Below are 17,052 nucleotides of genomic sequence, written 5' to 3'. Positions count from 1 at the left end.
TTCTTGATGCCATCTCTTACTTTCAGCAAAGTTGGGGGGATCCTTTTAGTATGTGATTTTGACATTTCTAAACTACCCATAAAACTTTCCAAATTTCATCAACAAGTTTTGTTAAATTGTAAATTAATGTTTAAACATAACTTTAGTCCCCACAATGTTCCATTGTGGAATAATAGGGTGATATTGAATCGGGGGAAATCTATGTTTGTGGACGAATGGATGACAAAACAAATTTGGTCTGTGACACATATAATGGATGAAAATGGAGATATACTTGAATTAAACAGGCTTAATGAGAAATATGACATGAGTTGCTCGTTCGAGCTCTATAAAAAGGTTTCACAGAATATCCCAACAGTCCTTGTAAATACAATAAAGAACAATTTTTCAAATATACAGACTACAAATTTACATAAAGTTAAACTAGATGGTCTTGACTTGGTTAATGGAAAATGCAATAATCCATTTTTGAGGAGGTATTTGGTTAACACCTTATATCCAGGTAGGACAAAATTCTCCCTGTTCCATAAATCTCTTAAGCTAATAAATAAGCCCCAAGCAATCAAATTGCATAGATTTTTAGAAGAGTTTGATTTTTCTTAGCCCCTTATTTAAGTTATGTGTCTTGTTTATGGAACCTCACTTTTAGAGATTTTATGATCCCCCTTGTCTTCTTTATTTCTGTTCCTTGTTTTTCATTCTTTTTTTTTATTGTTATTTATTTTTGTATTGGTTATTCATCTTTTTATATTATTATTATGTAGATGTGTGAATATGGATGTGTATGTATGCATGTGTATATGCATATATATGTATATATATGTATATATATGTATGTGTATGTGTATATATGTGTGTGTGTGTGTGTGTGTGTATGTATGTTTACTTTCAGTTATTGTCAATTTCATTGTGGTGTACAGGAGATGTGATTCTGTTCTGATTGATTTAATATGTCGCTTGTCTCTTTGAGATTGTCATTGTTATTGTTCTAAATAAAGTTCATTTAAAAAACAAAACAAAACAAAAAACCTCACAGGGAGACGCCATGTTGTTTATACGGAGTTTATTCTCGTCTTCTTCCGGTTGACGTTCAGGCTCTCTCACGGTGCAGCGCCACCTCAGGTCAAATTATGTCATGCTCTAATGTATCGTGTTTTTCTTTTCTGTGCTTTAATTTGTCTACAAAGTGAAAATAACCATAAGAGCTTTTAAGTATACACAGACATGCGCTTCTTAAATTTAGCTTAATTGGCTCCACAGGTAGGAAGTAAAAAAGTAAAAAAAAACTTCCTTGCTGTACTTAATTTTTACTCCCTACATTTTTAAACAAATATCTGTAGTTTCCACTCCGTATTTTTGACAGAGAGGAGGGCTGGGTAGCCGTAGTTTTTGTTGACCGCTGCGCTGCACAACATGTTTCGCTTTGTTACATTAGAGCCTGTGATGTTTTAAGAGTCTGAATCAGGAGCTGATGACATTACTCTGTAAACTCTCAAAGCACTTTAATAAACAAGCAAACAATTCCACCTCTTGCATTATTGCGTAAAGTTGACAGCGTGTCAGGCAAATAGGCAGGCTCCATCCCTGGCCTCTAGCGACTGTGGAAGTCGCTACAGTAATGTTTGCATCAGTCTATCAGATGAATCCCCTCCAAGTCCAATATTTACATCAGTTACAGTGATAATGCTTGGTGTCTACTTTCAGCCACCGCAGTAGAATGCCAGGAATGAATCTCATTGAAATTGTAGTTGCATTTGCTATTTAATTTAATTGTCATGGATGATACACAGACAACCCAACAGCAAACAGAGGAAAACAATGGGCCACGTGGGACACAGGGGCAAGGCAAAGTAACAGAAACCTAAAGCCTAAGAATATAACACAAGAAGAAAACAATAAAGAGAACCAAAAACATACATAAGAATAATCAATGAATATAAATGAACAAACACAAAACACTGGGTCACAGACTCAGTACCATGACAGTTAAATGTACATAATAAATACTTTAAATCAGATGACAGTGTAGCTGACACTGTGTTTATTAGTGTGTGGTCAACCACAAATCTTCATACTGTCATCCATAGATGAGGTCTTTATACAAATGATGAAAGATAATGAAAGAAACTGTTTAATTGATATGAAATGATTGAATTATATGAAATATTATGGCTTTGTCTGCCAGAGTGTTTTTCTGTAAACTACTTTGAACTACTGGCAGTCAGTGAAGTCACTGAAAGGCAAGATTCTATGTTGTGTTGCCGTAGTTTCCAGAGTTTACTTATAAAGCTCACTTACAGAATTCAGTTAGAAAAGTCAAGCATTTGAAAGGTGCACATTTGAAGAAGTATTAACTCAATATTAACTCATTACGGTTTACATTTTCGATTTTAAAGGGTCTCCGAAATTACAATGAAAAAGGAAACAAGAAAAATTACCACTCCGGCCGATAAGAAAGATTCAGGAGATCAAGGTAAGTAAAATAATAAAATAAGAACCTGGTAAAATCCAAATCCTAGAAATGTTGACACTGTGTGAATCATTTTTGAAGCAATTGAATCATATGTTTGATTGAAAATAGCTTTAATACAAGATGTCTAATCAAAGGAAGGTTACCGGTCTTTTGGTAAAATAATGTAATAAGTTTATTCTTGGACTCAACAGTAAAAACAGACCAACAAGTGTCATCAAGATCTAAGACTTAGTAAACCTAGTATCAATTCGCACTGGTCAGTTTTTTTAATCCCAAGAATAAACTTGTGATCATTTAAGCAAAAGCAATTTCAAATTCTTTGCCATCAAACTGCTTCCAGTCTTGATGTCGGGGACTCTTTTTCACCACTGTGTTGTTGTCGTCGTTTATAGATTGTAAGAGCAGGACTGCTAAAAGAAAGGCCAGTCCTGAAAAGAAGACCCCAATAAAAAGGAGGAGGGTCGCTGAGCAGGCTGGTCCTTCCACCAGCTCAGATGTGGTCAAAGGAGTGAAGCGCAAGGTTGTGCAAGATGAAGAGGGCACAACAAAGAAAGCAAAGAAGGCTAAACTTCTCGACCATACGAGCGGTGACAAGGAGCAAGCATCCTCCTCGTTGGACTCTGGTAAAGGTAGGCTAATTAGTTGAATAAGGGGGTAGATTAAGTGTGGTTGCTAGGTTTAAGATATTGGTGTTTAGTGTTTGTGTCTATCATCCAGTGAGCTGATGTGCTTTTGGTGTTTTCCACATCTCCAGACTTGAACAACAAACAGGAGTGCACAAAAAATGGCAAAAGAAAGGCCACGGGAGACAACAGAGAGTCACCCAAGAAAAAAAAAAGGAATGTGGACCAGGACAAAAAATCAGTAGCAGACCAAAAACGTAAGTAGCAAGCAGCTTGGGTTTTATATTCAGGGGAAGGGCAGAAGGAACATTTAGGCTACAGAGGAGAGTAATTTGTGTCACAGCTGTAATAAAACAAGATTTGCTGTTTTGTCTGTTCAGGTGAATTCCAAGCCAGATATGTGGAGGAGCACCAGCTCGGAGAAGGAGGCTGCGGAGCAGTGTTTTCTGGCTACCGGATAGAAGATCGTTTTCCAGTAAGTGTTCAGATGATGGTAGTAAGACAGGCAGTAACGCAGATAATGTATAATATCGTAAACTGAGACGTCTGCTGTGTTTCCACCTTTCATTATGTCATACTGAGGAAATGCTCACCAATGCTCTGTGTCTTCTAGGTTGCCATCAAACACATTCCCAAAAATAAAGTCTACTGCAAAGTGGCGGTAAGCGTCCAACACTTGAATTAGTTTTACATTACTGGATTGAATGCGGCGTTCCTCATCATCCACTTTGTTGTAATATTTCAGGATGAAAATGGGAAGATGCTCTCGGTGGAAGTGGCCATTATGCTTAAACTTGCAGGTGAAGCAGAAGGGTCAGTGGGAATATCAGCACCTGTGTCCTTGCTGGAGTGGTTCGACTTTGGCAAAGAGCTGATCCTGGTGCTGGAGAGACCTGTCCCTGCTGTGGACCTGCAAAAATACAAAGCAGAAAATGGAAGAGCTTTACCAGAGGACAAGGCCAAGGTAGGTTGACTGGGAGAGCCTTAGACTGTACAGCATTCAATCAAGGCAGAAAAGCATTAACTCATTATTGTGTTTTTCATCTTTTCCAGGTCATTCTGAAGCAACTAGTTGATGCTGTAAAGGAACTTGAGGAGAAACACATCTTTCATCGGGACATCAAGGGACAAAACATTCTGATTGAGACCGGCTCAGATGTGCCTCGAGTTCGCATCATTGACTTTGGACTGAGCTGCTTTGTTAAACAGCGATCTCTGTATCGCAACTTCTATGGTAACATATTCTGCTCCTGCTTTTCACAGATGTAACAATTTGTGTCTTTTGTTTTAGAAGAAATTGCAATTGTGTCTGTTTGTTAGGCACTCCTCTTCACATCCCTCCCGAGTGGTACATTAGGAGCTGCTACAGGTGTGGACCCACCACGGTGTGGCAAATGGGAGTGGTGTTGTATGAAGCGCTTCATGCACGATACTTTAGTACCGCGAGGTTCCTCACAAAGCAACTGAGCATCAAAAAGCGTCTGTCCACAGGTAAGAAAACTTCACACTTCCACATTCACTGATGCCTTGGATCACTAGAACTATCATCTTCATCTTTTTGATCTTTTCTTTCTTTCAAGAATGCCGGAATTTCTTGGACGCATGTTTAGCTATAGTCCCGGAGAAGCGCCCAACACTGGAGGAGCTCCAGCTTCACCCCTGGCTAAGATAACACACACAAACACACAATTCACACCTTATCATGTAAGTGTGATACATTGTAGTAACTTCCTTTCTTTTTTCTGTTGGACAGGAATAGATAGAGTGGGTCAATCTTAAAAAATAAATAAATAAAAATTTAGCTTTTTCGGAGTTCCTGTAACCCCCCCAGCCATCCCAGGAAAGGGGATCTCTCTTTGAATGGGCTTTCCCGAGGTTTCTTCCCATCGATCTGGCCCCCTGGGGAGTTTTTCCTCGTCTTCATAGAGAGCTTGGGCTGGGTCAGGAGCTCCATCAAAACTGTCTTTATTTGATGACATTAAAGTCATCAAATAAAGATGTGTTTTACTTAAAGTAAAATTTGATCAAAATAAAACTTGTTTAATTCATCTTTGCTGAAGATTCTCCTTCATTACTATTTTGTTTTGTTTTTTTTACCCATGGTGCATTTTGACAAATAAGAAAACTGAATCAGGTTAAAGTGTGCACAAAGACAGTCACACTGCAAATGATCTGAAGACTTGCATCTGTTGCTCTAACCCCCAACTAGTTTAGACAGATTTCCTGGTTCTACCAGAGGTTTTTTCCTTCAAGAAGGGAGTTTTTCCTTCCCACTGTTGCTGAGTGTTTGCTCATAGTGGGTTGTAAAAGCATAAAAGTTAATAAGAGGCAGAGTTATCACAGAGGGAACTATATAGCTTAAATGTACAATTTCTACAGGACGAATTATAACTTCATTATGTATAAAAGCTCCTGTGGATAATTACTCCTATTTGTAACTTTACACAAGAGAAAGTTTGCTGTCACACTATTTATAACAGGTTGGGTTTTGTCCTCTGAGTTGAGCCTTTGGTTGCAGTTTATTGAAGAATTTCCTCTAAAGTAGCTGTTGATAAAGATTTAAGGTCCTGTTTATATACAGAAATATGCTTTAGTTCATGTTTTTTTACATGTCTGCCTCAGTGGATCAGTAGAAGATCTGGCACAGGAAACTAGATGATGAAAAAAGGTTACGAATACACATATATATCTATATAGATACAGATATACTCATGGTGGGTTCACGCCCTCGGCCCACGCCCCTCTGAGGAGGAAACACCTGGGCCTCATCAGTGCAGCCAGCATTTAAGCCAGGGAGTGGCTTCTACTCATCGCTGGATCGTTGTGTGTGACTCGCGTCAGTGCAGCCCGGCTCTCAGCAAGTTCTCATTTGCTTCCCTGTGCAAAACCTCTAACGTGTGTTTCCTTCTGTACATAGATCCCCTGGACCCGACTCTGCATTCCCCGAGCGGATTCCCTTTTTGTGTGAGTGTTTGGAGAGAGAGTCAGAAGAGGAGCAAGTGTCTTTTCCCTACCTGGATTTCCCCGGAGCCTTTTCCCTGTCACCGCTTTGTATATAGCACTATCCCCTGCACTGTTTGTATATACACCTGGTGGAACTGTAATAAATACTGACTGTGCCTCTGAGTCCTGCATGTGAGTCCTCAAGCGAACCGTGACACCCACACAGATGAGAGCTTAGCAGTGAAGCTCTCTCTTAAAATTTGAGTTATAAAGTCAGAAGTTATCACTGACAGAGATCCATGTTCTTTTAACATAAGAAAGAATATTTGCTGAAATTGACATTAATCCAAGCCCTTAAAACGCCATTTTGGATTAAGCATTTGCTTTTAGAAAAGTCTTCAATGAGCAGGAAGCTCCAGTACTGAAAAAAGAAGCCAACATCAACTGCTAAACGTGCTAAAAGTAAGTAAGTCCCTGTAGACTCCTATGATCAAAACACATACAGTATAAAAGTTATAGGTTACAGATCTGAAAAGTAAAACAAATGTCAAAGTGCAAAAAGACTTATGGTCCCATAGAAGTCTATTCCATTTGCCTGGAATTAGGTGAACACCTTTGTGACAAATTTAATGGCTCAGTCATTTGTTTCATGTCATATTTAATAAAAGACTGACATGGTGGCATGTTGAATTGTCCATTTTGCACATATTTGGTCATTCTAAGCGTCAGAGGGGGAAAGATCATTCTGGGAATGCCTACTGGCGAAGGATGTGTGACTGACAAGTCCAGTGTGTGAAGTTTAACTACAGTCTAAGGAGCGTGGAAAGAAAAGCATCTGGACTTCTTTAAGTTTCTTGAAGATGTTTCACCTCTCATCTGAGAAGCTTCTTCAGTTCAGAATTTCTTCAGAGAACTGAAGAAGCTTCTTGAATGAGAGGTGAAACGCTCTTCAAGAAGCTTAAAGAAGTCCAGATGCTTTTCTTTCCAAGCTCCTTAGACTATGATGACCTGAACGACTGAGAACCTTAACAGACAGTTCTTCCCTTCATTCATCATGCCTGATTTCAAAACACCAAGATGGCAGTCGTGAAAACACTCATCTTGAGTCTTCATGGGACTACGGTGAGATCAGTTATGCCTCTTATGATGCTGTCCCAGACTTCAAAGCAGTATAAAACATGTTTGCATCCTGTAACAACTCCCACTTCCCTCATTACCTTCTGTGTATTTATAGTTTTGTATGACTTCTTATGTTCCTGTTAATAAAGACCTGCCTTTGAGTTCATTCCCGTGTGTCTAGAGCCGTGCATTTGGGTCCTCTCTTGCCTTCACACAGCCGCCGCACGACAGAACGACGCAACCACGAAATGGACCCAGCAGGCTCCGCCCGTGAGGGAGATATTCTCCGTGTACAGAGTCTGGTGCAACGAATAACCCGCGCCTCGGACTCACGGACAATTTCCATCGGACTTAACGCCATAAAGGCAATAATCGAATGATTGTTTTGCAGTTAAGCTCACCACTGGGGCTTTAAAACCTGCCTCCTTAGATGTTAAAGCAGTAAAATCCAAGACTGTAAATGTCCCTGTGATAGCTCGACCCCAGCTCGTTACTTCTGAGCCATCACCCCAGGGGAAAGTCCATTCTGACGTATTTACTGATTCGAATGTTCTTGAGTCAGGGGGCTCTACACCCACCACTGTTTTCCCTAGGTTTACTGCTTCCAGCGATCCGGAGGTAAAAGACTTTGTTTCATCTGCCTCTCCGGTGCACAGACCTATGTTTACATCGGCTATTAACCCCTCCTCTGTCAGTATAAGCATGGTTAGCTCCGAAGAAAGAAGCTCTAAGACTGTTGGTGCATCAGCTGATCACATTTCTCTAGAGTCTGTAAACACTGAAGGTGGTGCATTAGTGCCTGTAAGCTACAGCTTTAGCACACTTAACGCTATGAAGTCAGAGCGCTGTTCCTCATCCGCTCACTCAGGGCAGGGAATTGATCTCTTGCAGACTGTTCTTTCTAGGCCCGCCTCCCAGGCCCCTTGCGTTCTAGGGATAGCTGCGGCCCAGCACTCCCCTGCACCTATCTCAGTTCCCCAGGTGAGGGGGGCTGGCGCCCAGCTGGTCCCTGTTCCGGTTTCCGGGTCGACTGAGGCTCTGCTGGTCCCTGCACCCGTATCAGCTCCTCGGGTGGGGACAGCAGCCGCCCAGTCCCTGCCGAAATCTGTGCCAACCACTGAGGTGAGGCCCGCCAGGACCCAGCCGATCTCTGCACCTGTACCTGCTCCTCAGGTGGGAGCGACTGGTGTCCAGCAGGTGCCTGCACCTTTCATCCGCATTGTAGGCTCAGGGGACCCGACACCACCACCTGTCCTACATTCGCTCCCACAACCATCATTACACTCAGCTGCACAGGATGCTCCTCAGTCAGTCAGTCAGCCTTCTCCTCAGTGTACAGTCCAGCCTTCTCCCCAACCGCCATTACTACCACTAGTTCAGTTTGCTACCCAGTCTCCCTCAGTTCAATCTGTAGCTCTGCCTCCTGTGTCCCCGCTGGCTCTGTCTCCTGTGTCCCCCGCACCTCAGTCAGCTACCCCACCACAAGCTCAATTTTCACCTCTACCATCACTTCAGTCATCAGTTCAGTCTGCCACTCAGTCGCCCGTAGCTCCATCATCCACACCATCACCCGCTTCTCTTCCACCACAACCATCACGACACTCAGCCATTCAGGCTGCTGCTCAGTCAGTCATTCAACCTGTAGTCCTGTCATTAATGCACTCCTTAGCTGAACCATTAGCACAGTCACCGTTAACTCAGTCATCCACTCCACCGCCCACTCCACTGTCACCACAACCATTACTACAGCCATCAGTTTGGTCCCCTGTAGCAGTTTGGTCTTCTGGTCAGCTTAACATTCAGCCAGGGGTCCCGATACCCTCTGGCGCTACATCAGCTCCGGCTGGAAGCTCGGATGAGCCCATCCAGCACTCCGCGGCTTCCACGCTGCCACCTGCCTTGTCCGCTGGGGGTTCTGGAGAGCCCAGCCAGCCCTTCCTCGTCTCCGCTGGAGGGTTCGAGGGGCCCGGCCTCCGGTCCCGCTCTGTAGCCGCCGCCTTCCACACGGCCGGCCTCCGGATCTGTTCTGCCGCCGTTGCCGTCCGCAAGGGCTGTCTGGAGTCAGCCCTTGAGGGGGGGTATTGTCATGGTCCTGGGTCATTTTGACCCAGTGTTCTCAGTTTTCCTGTGGTTTTGTATTTTGTTCCTTATGTCCATTGGATTGTTTGGTTTGGTAGTTGGATTCCCCCTGTGTCCATGCTTTTATTGTGGTGTTTGTTCTGGTACCGTGTTCCCGTCCGTTGTGTTCTGTGTTCTCCTCATCCCCTCGTATTCATCCTTGTTCTCTGCCTCTCTCTCTGTGCTCATCTCTGTGTACTGTGTTGTGTTTAAGGTCCACATCTTGGTGTCAGTATTTTCAGTTTCGTGTCCTCCCTGCTCGGTCATGAGTAATTGTCTTCAGCTGTGTTCCCCGTGTGTTCCCACTTCCCTCATTACCTTCTGTGTATTTATGTCAGAGTGTCCCTTTGTTCTGTGTTGCGTCATCCTTCTAGGTTGTGTGCATTTCCCGTGTCTTCCCAGCGCCTCAGCTTTAGTTTCTCCCAGTATAGTTTTGTATGACTTCTTATGTTCCTGTTAATAAAGACCTGCCTTTGAGTTCATTCCCGTGTGTCTAGAGCCGTGCAATTGGGTCCTCTCTTGCCTTCACACAGCCGCCGCATGACAGTTAATACTTCTCATGGATATCTCAGATCTCCATCACAAATAAAATAATAAAGGGCCATAATAAGAGTTAGAAATCCATTGTTACCGCTCAAGCTCCAGTCTGGCCCTCTCCTCCTCCAGCCGAGCCTGGATCTCCATATTAAGGGCAACTTCCAGCTGCTGCCGTGTCAGCTCCAGCTCCCTGATCCTCTTCTTCTGTTGTTCAGCCTCCTTTTCCTTCACCTGCATCTCAGCCTGCATGCTGTCTTTTATCTATGCACACACACACAGCTACATAAACAGATGCACCAACAGAACGGTATAAACTGACCTATTCCTGAATCACCTTTTCCTGGACTGTCATAACCATTTTTCCAAATCATTAAAGATGTGAATTTTATAATGACAGTCAACATTTTGCTGCAGTTCTCAAAGATCAAAGTCAAGGAGAAAAGACTCTGTACATAATTGGTGTCAAGTGGAAAACTTTTTTTTTTACCATCTCAGCCTCTTTCAGCTGTCTTTCCAGTTCCATCTGCACCTCCCTCTGCTTCCTCCGCTCTCTCTCCTCTGCCTCCCTTCGGCGAGTTTCCAGTTCCCGAGCATGCTGTGAAACAGATGAAAGAGCCATTGTTTGGTTTGTGTTTTCACCTCTATCCAGCAGGTGACACTAGGCCATCAGCTTCGAGGTTCAACGTATTGTGCTTTCAGCGGTGCTCTTCTTGATAACTTGGTTGAAGTAAGTGGGTATTTGAGTTCATGTTGCTTTCCTTACAGCTGTAAGTAATCTGCTCATTCCGCTTTTGATCTTTGGCACCAACAAGTGATTTTTTTCCCAGAGAAGTGCTGCTCACAGGAGATTTCCTCTATTTCAGACCATTTTCTATAAACCGGTTAGATGGTTGTACAGTTTCTGAAATACTCAGACAAGCCTGTCCGACACAAACAACAATGCATGTTCAAAGTCATTTAAATCCCATTTGACCTTCAGCAGGTCATCTTATTAATGTATACATGCCTAAATGCACTGAGCTGCTGCCATGTGATAGGCTGATTAGGTATTTGACCTAATGAGCAGCTCAACAGGTGTATCTAACAAAAATGTGGCCAGTGAGTGTACATGGTACTTTTTAAATGGACAAAATGAACTGCACTGGCAGCTGCCCAGTGCCACTATGACTTAGTTAAATAATCACTACCATGGATAGTTTGGTGCATGATGTAATTAAATAAATATTACAAAAAAAGATTCTTATAGCCCTCACTTACCTTGATAATGTTTTCAATCTCTAAGTCCTGTTTGTCTTTCTCTTTTTCTGTCTTCTCTGTCTCATGGATAGTCGAGTCATCAGATTGGCTGCCCCTGCTGCTGCAGCTGCTGCGGGCGCTCCGGCTGCGTTCCCGCTGACTGTTTTCCCGCTGGATCCGTCTCTTCAGTTTGAGTTCATGGTGAAGGGAAGACTTTCCCTCACTCTGAAGACGGAGGGCAGTTTGAATGGCTGAATACCAGATGTAAAATCTTGGGTATACTTTCCATTTAACTTTCCGAGTCAGACTGAATAGGATGGGTTATCTTTTAAAAATGAGGACTGGTGTAGCTTTACAGAGTAATTGAATACATGTTTCGGAAAATATGTTAATCCCTTTTGGATAAAGTGGCTGACTGACCTCCACCTGCCGGAGCACCTCTCTGAGAGGTTCAGTAGCCGATGCCATCAGCTCAGTATGGAACGCACCACTGACTGGGAGAGTTTTGGTCCGCATGAACTTTAGGCGCCGAGAGTTTTCCTGGAGGAAATCCAGAGCCTGAGAAGTCAAAGAAGACAGCAGAAATGACAAGAGCAGCTCTAACAACTTTTTTGATGGTTGAGAGAAAAGACAGAAAAGAGAACACAATAGATTCACGGTATATTAAAGCAGCAAGAATATATGAATGCATTACCTGCTGGTGCCCTGCAATAACCCTGCCATCTGGAAAAAGCTAGTTGGCCACAGAGCACACAGGATTCTCCATCCCCAGACTCTTGCAGTGCTCTTTTGCCTGCAGACTAGGGCTGCCACAAACGATTATTTTGATAGTCGACTAGTCACCGATTATTTTTGCGATTAGTCGACTAATCAGACTATCCACTCTGCCATAGCTCGGCTACAGACTCAGCACCCGAGTGCCTTTATTGTGATCTCGGGTGACTTCAACCATGTATCACTGGACAATACACTACCAACATTCAAACAATATGTGGACTGTCCCACCAGGGGAGAGAAAACTTTAGACTTACTGTATGCTAACGTCAAGGATGCATACAGCTCCTCCTCCCTCCCCCCACTTGGTAGGTCAGATCATAACCTGATTCACCTCACCCCCCGCTATGTGCCAATTGTGAGGAGGGAACCTGTGACCACCAGGACTGTTAGGAGGTGGTCAGAGGAGGCAATAGCGGAACTACAGGGCTGTTTCGAGGTGACCGACTGGGAAACACTCTGTGAGCCTCACGCCGAGGACATCAATGGGCTTACTGAGTGTATCACAGGCTACATAACTTTCTGCACCGACTCCATTGTTCCAGCTCAGACTGTTCATTGTTACCCAAATAACAAGCCGTGGGTGACTAAGGACATCAAAGCCCTCCTCAACAACAAGAAGAGGGCTTTCAGAGGGGGCAACAAAGAGGAGGTGAGGAAGATCCAGGTGTTACTAAAGGACAAGATCAGAGAGGCTAAGGACAATTACAGGAGGAAGCTGGAGTGGAAACTCCAGCAGAACAGCATGAGAGAGGTGTGGAGGGGCATGAAGACCATCACTGGATTCAGGCCAACCAACAGCAGGGGAGCTGAGGGAGGTGAGAATAGAGCCGACGAGTTGAATCTGTTTTTCAATAGATTCGACACCACAGTGTCTGCTCCTACCCCCACAACCTCACCTGCAGTCAGCCTGGAATCCAGAACCACACCACTGTGCCAGCCTCTCTCTTCACATGTTGCCTCCTGTGAGATTCCTGACACCCCTCCCCCACCCATCACCTTCACTCAATACCAGGTTGAGATGCAAATGAGGAGACTTCACTCAGGCAAGTCTGCTGGACCAGACGGAGTGAGTCCCCTTGTCCTCAAGACCTGTGCCCCCCAGCTGTGTGGAGTCTTTCATAAACTGTTTATGCTGAGTCTGAGTCTGCAGAGGGTCCCGGTGATGTGGAAGACATCATGCCTCGTCCCTGTACCAAAGACGCCTCGTCCCAGTGGCCCCCAGGATTACAGGCCCGTGGCACTGACCTCCCACATCATGAAGACCCTGGAAAGGCTCATCCTGGACCAGCTGCGACCCATAGTAAGACCACATCTGGATCCCCTTCAGTTCGCTTATCAGCCTCGTCTCGGAACAGAGGACGCCATCATCTACCTGCTCAATCGTGTCTACACCCATCTGGACCAGCCGGCGAGCACTGTGAGGGTCATGTTTTTTGACTTTTCCAGTGCTTTCAACACCATCAGGCCGACCCTCCTGGGTGATAAGTTAGCAGCGATGCAGGTGGATGCTTCTCTGGTGTCCTGGATTGTTGATTACCTGACAGGAAGACCACAATATGTACGTCTCCCACAGTGTGTGTCTGACAAGGTGATTAGCAACACAGGGGCACCACAGGGGACTGTCCTCTCCCCCTTCCTCTTCACCCTCTACACCACAGACTTCAGCCACTGCACAGAGACCTGCCATCTTCAGAAGTTTTCTGATGACTCTGCGGTGGTTGGATGCATCAGCAGGGATGATGAGACAGAGTACCGGGCTGTGGTCGACTCCTTTGTCACGTGGTGTGAGCAGAATCATCTGCAGCTCAACGTGGCAAAGACCAAGGAACTGATCGTGGACTTCAGGAAGACCAGGAAACACTTGACCCCTGTTTCAATCCAGGGGGTCAGTGTTGACATTGTGGAGGACTATAAATACCTTGGAGTACACATTGACAATAAACTGGACTGGGCTAAAAACACCACAGCACTTTACAGGAAGGGCCAGAGTCGTCTCTATTTTTTGAGGCGACTGAGGTCCTTCAACATCTGCCAGAAAATGCTGAGGATTTTCTATGAGTCTGTTGTGGCCAGTGCGATCCTCTATGCTGTTGCATGCTGGGGGAGCAGGCTGAGGGTCGCAGATGCCAACAGACTTAATAAACTGATCCGTAAGGCCAGCAATGTTGTGGGGATGGAGCTGGACTCCCTCAAGGTGGTGTCGGAGAGGCGGATGCTGTCCAAGATAAAGACAATGTTGGATAACACCTCCCACCCACTCCATGACATGTTGGTCAGTCACAGGAGCTCGTTCAGTGAGAGACTGAGATTACCGAAAAGCACCACTGAACGACACAGGAAATCATTCCTGCCTGTGGCCATCTCCCTGTACAACGCATCCACTTAACACACTGTTTGCTGCTACAGCTACACATGTTTCTTTTCCAACTATTTATTTATAAGTGACTTATGTATGTATGTATGTATATATATGTATATATTGTACTATTCTTAGTTAGTGTATTGTCTGTCTTGTCTTAATGTTGGTTTAAAATGGAGCACTGTAACAAAAAATAATTTCCCCCAGGGATCAATAAAGTATTCTGATTCTGATTCTGATTCATCATCCATTGGATGTAAAACGTTCAGCTTATTGCACCAGCAGCATCTGCTCTTATATAACTATCATTAGCTTACAGCTTTAAGTGTTTAAGGTATGTGCTAACTAAAAATAAAGACAAGATGATAGTTTATTAAATTTTAATGAAATTTGCAGATTGTTTCGGTGAAGTTTAATAAACTCCTTGCTATCTAAAATATAACAGGACACTGGAGAATATTCTCGAGCATCTCACACTTCTGATAATCAGCTGTCTGCTTGACGTTTATTCAGCTGTGTAAAAACTATAACTTTAATCTCAGCAAAACAGATTTACTCAGGAACAAATAAAATACTAAAATAAGCCAAACAATAACATTTTTAAGTTATCTAAGTGACTTATATATCATGTTTAACCTGAGCAGCGAAAGACAGCGGTGTGTTTGAAAACGATCTGCCGGGAGTCCGGTGTTCTCACGGCTCTAGTGAGCCTTGCCCCGGCTAGCTATCGAGCTAGTGGGTAACAGACGTCTCCGAAAACATCGGAGCGCTTTTGAAAATATGTGGTGTCTTGATAAACTGAGCAGATATTTGAGGTTTACACAGCTACATTCTCGCCTGAAAATATGTTAAACGTTTATTTTGTGACCCAGAAAGAATAATAAGAGTAATATTAAAACTAACTAGCTGCCGCCATTGTTGGAAACTGAGCTAGGCCGCGCTATGAATTCTGGGACACCGCTTCTTCTTCTTCTTCGGGGTTTAACGGCTGGCATCCTTGTATATGCAGTGCTGCCATCTTCTGTTTCAGTCCGTTATTACACTCTTAAATCCTACTACTTATTCCTGCGTCTTTTGTGATCTTACAAAGCTTCAAATGACGCGTCGACTATTAAATCAGTCGTCGACGATTTTGATAGTCGACGTAATCGTGACTAGTCGACTAATCGTGGCAGCCCTACTGCAGACAGGCATAATTATACTGAGCCTGAGGTCTACCAGTGACTGACAGCATCCCACTGGGAACCAGTTCTGAGGCCTTCTGCATAGTCTCCGCTCGCACCTTCACTGCATACAAAGCTAGAAGATGCATAAGGAGTAAATACAGAATATTAACCAAAGTTGTGATTAAAACACCTTTTACAAGTGCACAAAAAACCCCAAAAAAGAAATCTTTCTACCTTCTGCAAAGTTCATCGCCCCAGAAAAGACAAGAGCAGCAAATTCTCCGACACTGAAACCTGCAGCAGCGACACACATCTCAATGGCCTGTGTACAGCAGGAAACAAGTAAAAAAAAAATAAAAAAATAAAAATGTAACAGCCTCCCGATTATGACCGATATATCATTTATGTCACTGATACATCCGTAACTGAAATTAACTCAGAACAATTTGTTTATTTTTTTAAATGGTCATTCAGAATCAGAAGATTATTTACGGTGATGTTTTTGGTGGGAGTGAAACAACAATCTACTGATAAAAACAATAAAAACAAGATGTGATAATAAGAAATAACCACTGTTGGAAGCCTTATTTACTCTACCGCCTTAATCAGGTGCAGTAATTAAAGTTGAAATGAGAAACTTTGCATTTGAAAGATGCTCTTCTACTGGGCACTCAAAATGCTTTCTTACAACAAGCATCATTCATCCACACCTTCATACATAATGTGCGCACATTTTAAATATAAATTAATATTACTGTAGCAGTATTTAAAAAAAAAAAAAAAGATAAAATGGCCACATTTAAGAAGGCAGGACCTGCAGTTATTGTCCTTTTTCCAGACATTTATCTGGCACTTACTTTGGGGTTTTCTTGGTTGAGTCTCTCCACAGCAGCCAGGGAGGTGACAAACACCGCCGGCTGACAGTGAACCGTTTTCTGCAGCTCGTCCTCGGGGCCCTCCAGACACAGAGACAGCAGGTCGTAACCCAGGATCTTCTGGGCTACGGTGAACATTTCTTTAACGTTGGGGTATTTTAAAAGTCCTCTGCCCATGCCCACAAACTGGCTGCCCTGACCGGGGAAGAGGAGCACGGAGCAGCCGCTGGGGTCTTTTTTGGGTCTCCGCTGAGGCGCCGCGGCTGGCTCGCTGTTCGGGGGAGAAGCGGGAACTTCAGCCGGAGAAGGGTAATCTCCAGCCGTGGAACCGGGCTTGTTGGTGGACAGCGTCCTGCTCAGAGAGACCAGCGACCTGACCTTCCCTCTGGAAGATGCTGCCATCCTGACTGCCACTGATGCCAACATGAGCTGTTCCTCATCCAACGACGTGTCTGCGGATGAAATAAGACGCACAGCCCGCCCGGACAAACTGTAATCACCGAAAGAGTCAACTTTGCTTGAACTCAACTCTGACATCTGCTCGGCATGACACCTCACAGGGAGACGAAAAGAATATTCAGAATACAATTGACAAATGCAAAAAAACCCTCTAAACCATTGACTACAGAGAGATTTAACGTTGTTCGGCAGGATAATGTTGACCAAGGTTGAATCTTTGTCCAGTTTAATCTATCCAGCTTATTCCCTAGCCATCCCACCAAGAATTATAAAAGACATAAATAAGGCGAATTTTAATTTCATATGGAAAAATAAACATCATTATATTAGTAACAGGGACTTGATAAAAGATTATGAAGAGGGGGGT

The 17,052-nt window shown here is 43.7% G+C and overlaps 1 protein-coding gene across 1 annotated transcript; it reads right to left on the bottom strand.

Annotated features, from left to right (window-relative positions):
- Positions 1 to 3,639: 3,639 nt before the first annotated feature.
- On the bottom strand, positions 3,640 to 16,778 carry LOC146615144 (uncharacterized). Its single transcript, XM_085375539.1, has 8 exons — positions 16,209 to 16,778; positions 15,586 to 15,673; positions 15,404 to 15,484; positions 11,744 to 11,772; positions 11,470 to 11,607; positions 11,071 to 11,274; positions 10,301 to 10,408; positions 3,640 to 4,006 (listed from the first exon to the last, which is right to left on the bottom strand). The coding sequence occupies exons 1-8, from the start codon at positions 16,761 to 16,763 to the stop codon at positions 3,923 to 3,925; spliced, it is 1,287 nt and encodes a 428-aa protein (XP_085231665.1). The 5' UTR covers positions 16,764 to 16,778; the 3' UTR covers positions 3,640 to 3,922.
- Positions 16,779 to 17,052: the final 274 nt, after the last annotated feature.

Source organism: Diplotaxodon limnothrissa, linkage group LG17 (genome assembly GCF_057381915.1).
Source record: "Diplotaxodon limnothrissa isolate DT_005_m linkage group LG17, D_limnothrissa_male_GT1.1, whole genome shotgun sequence".
Lineage (NCBI taxonomy): Eukaryota > Metazoa > Chordata > Actinopteri > Cichliformes > Cichlidae > Diplotaxodon > Diplotaxodon limnothrissa.
This window is presented reverse-complemented; position numbering and strand designations above follow the sequence as displayed.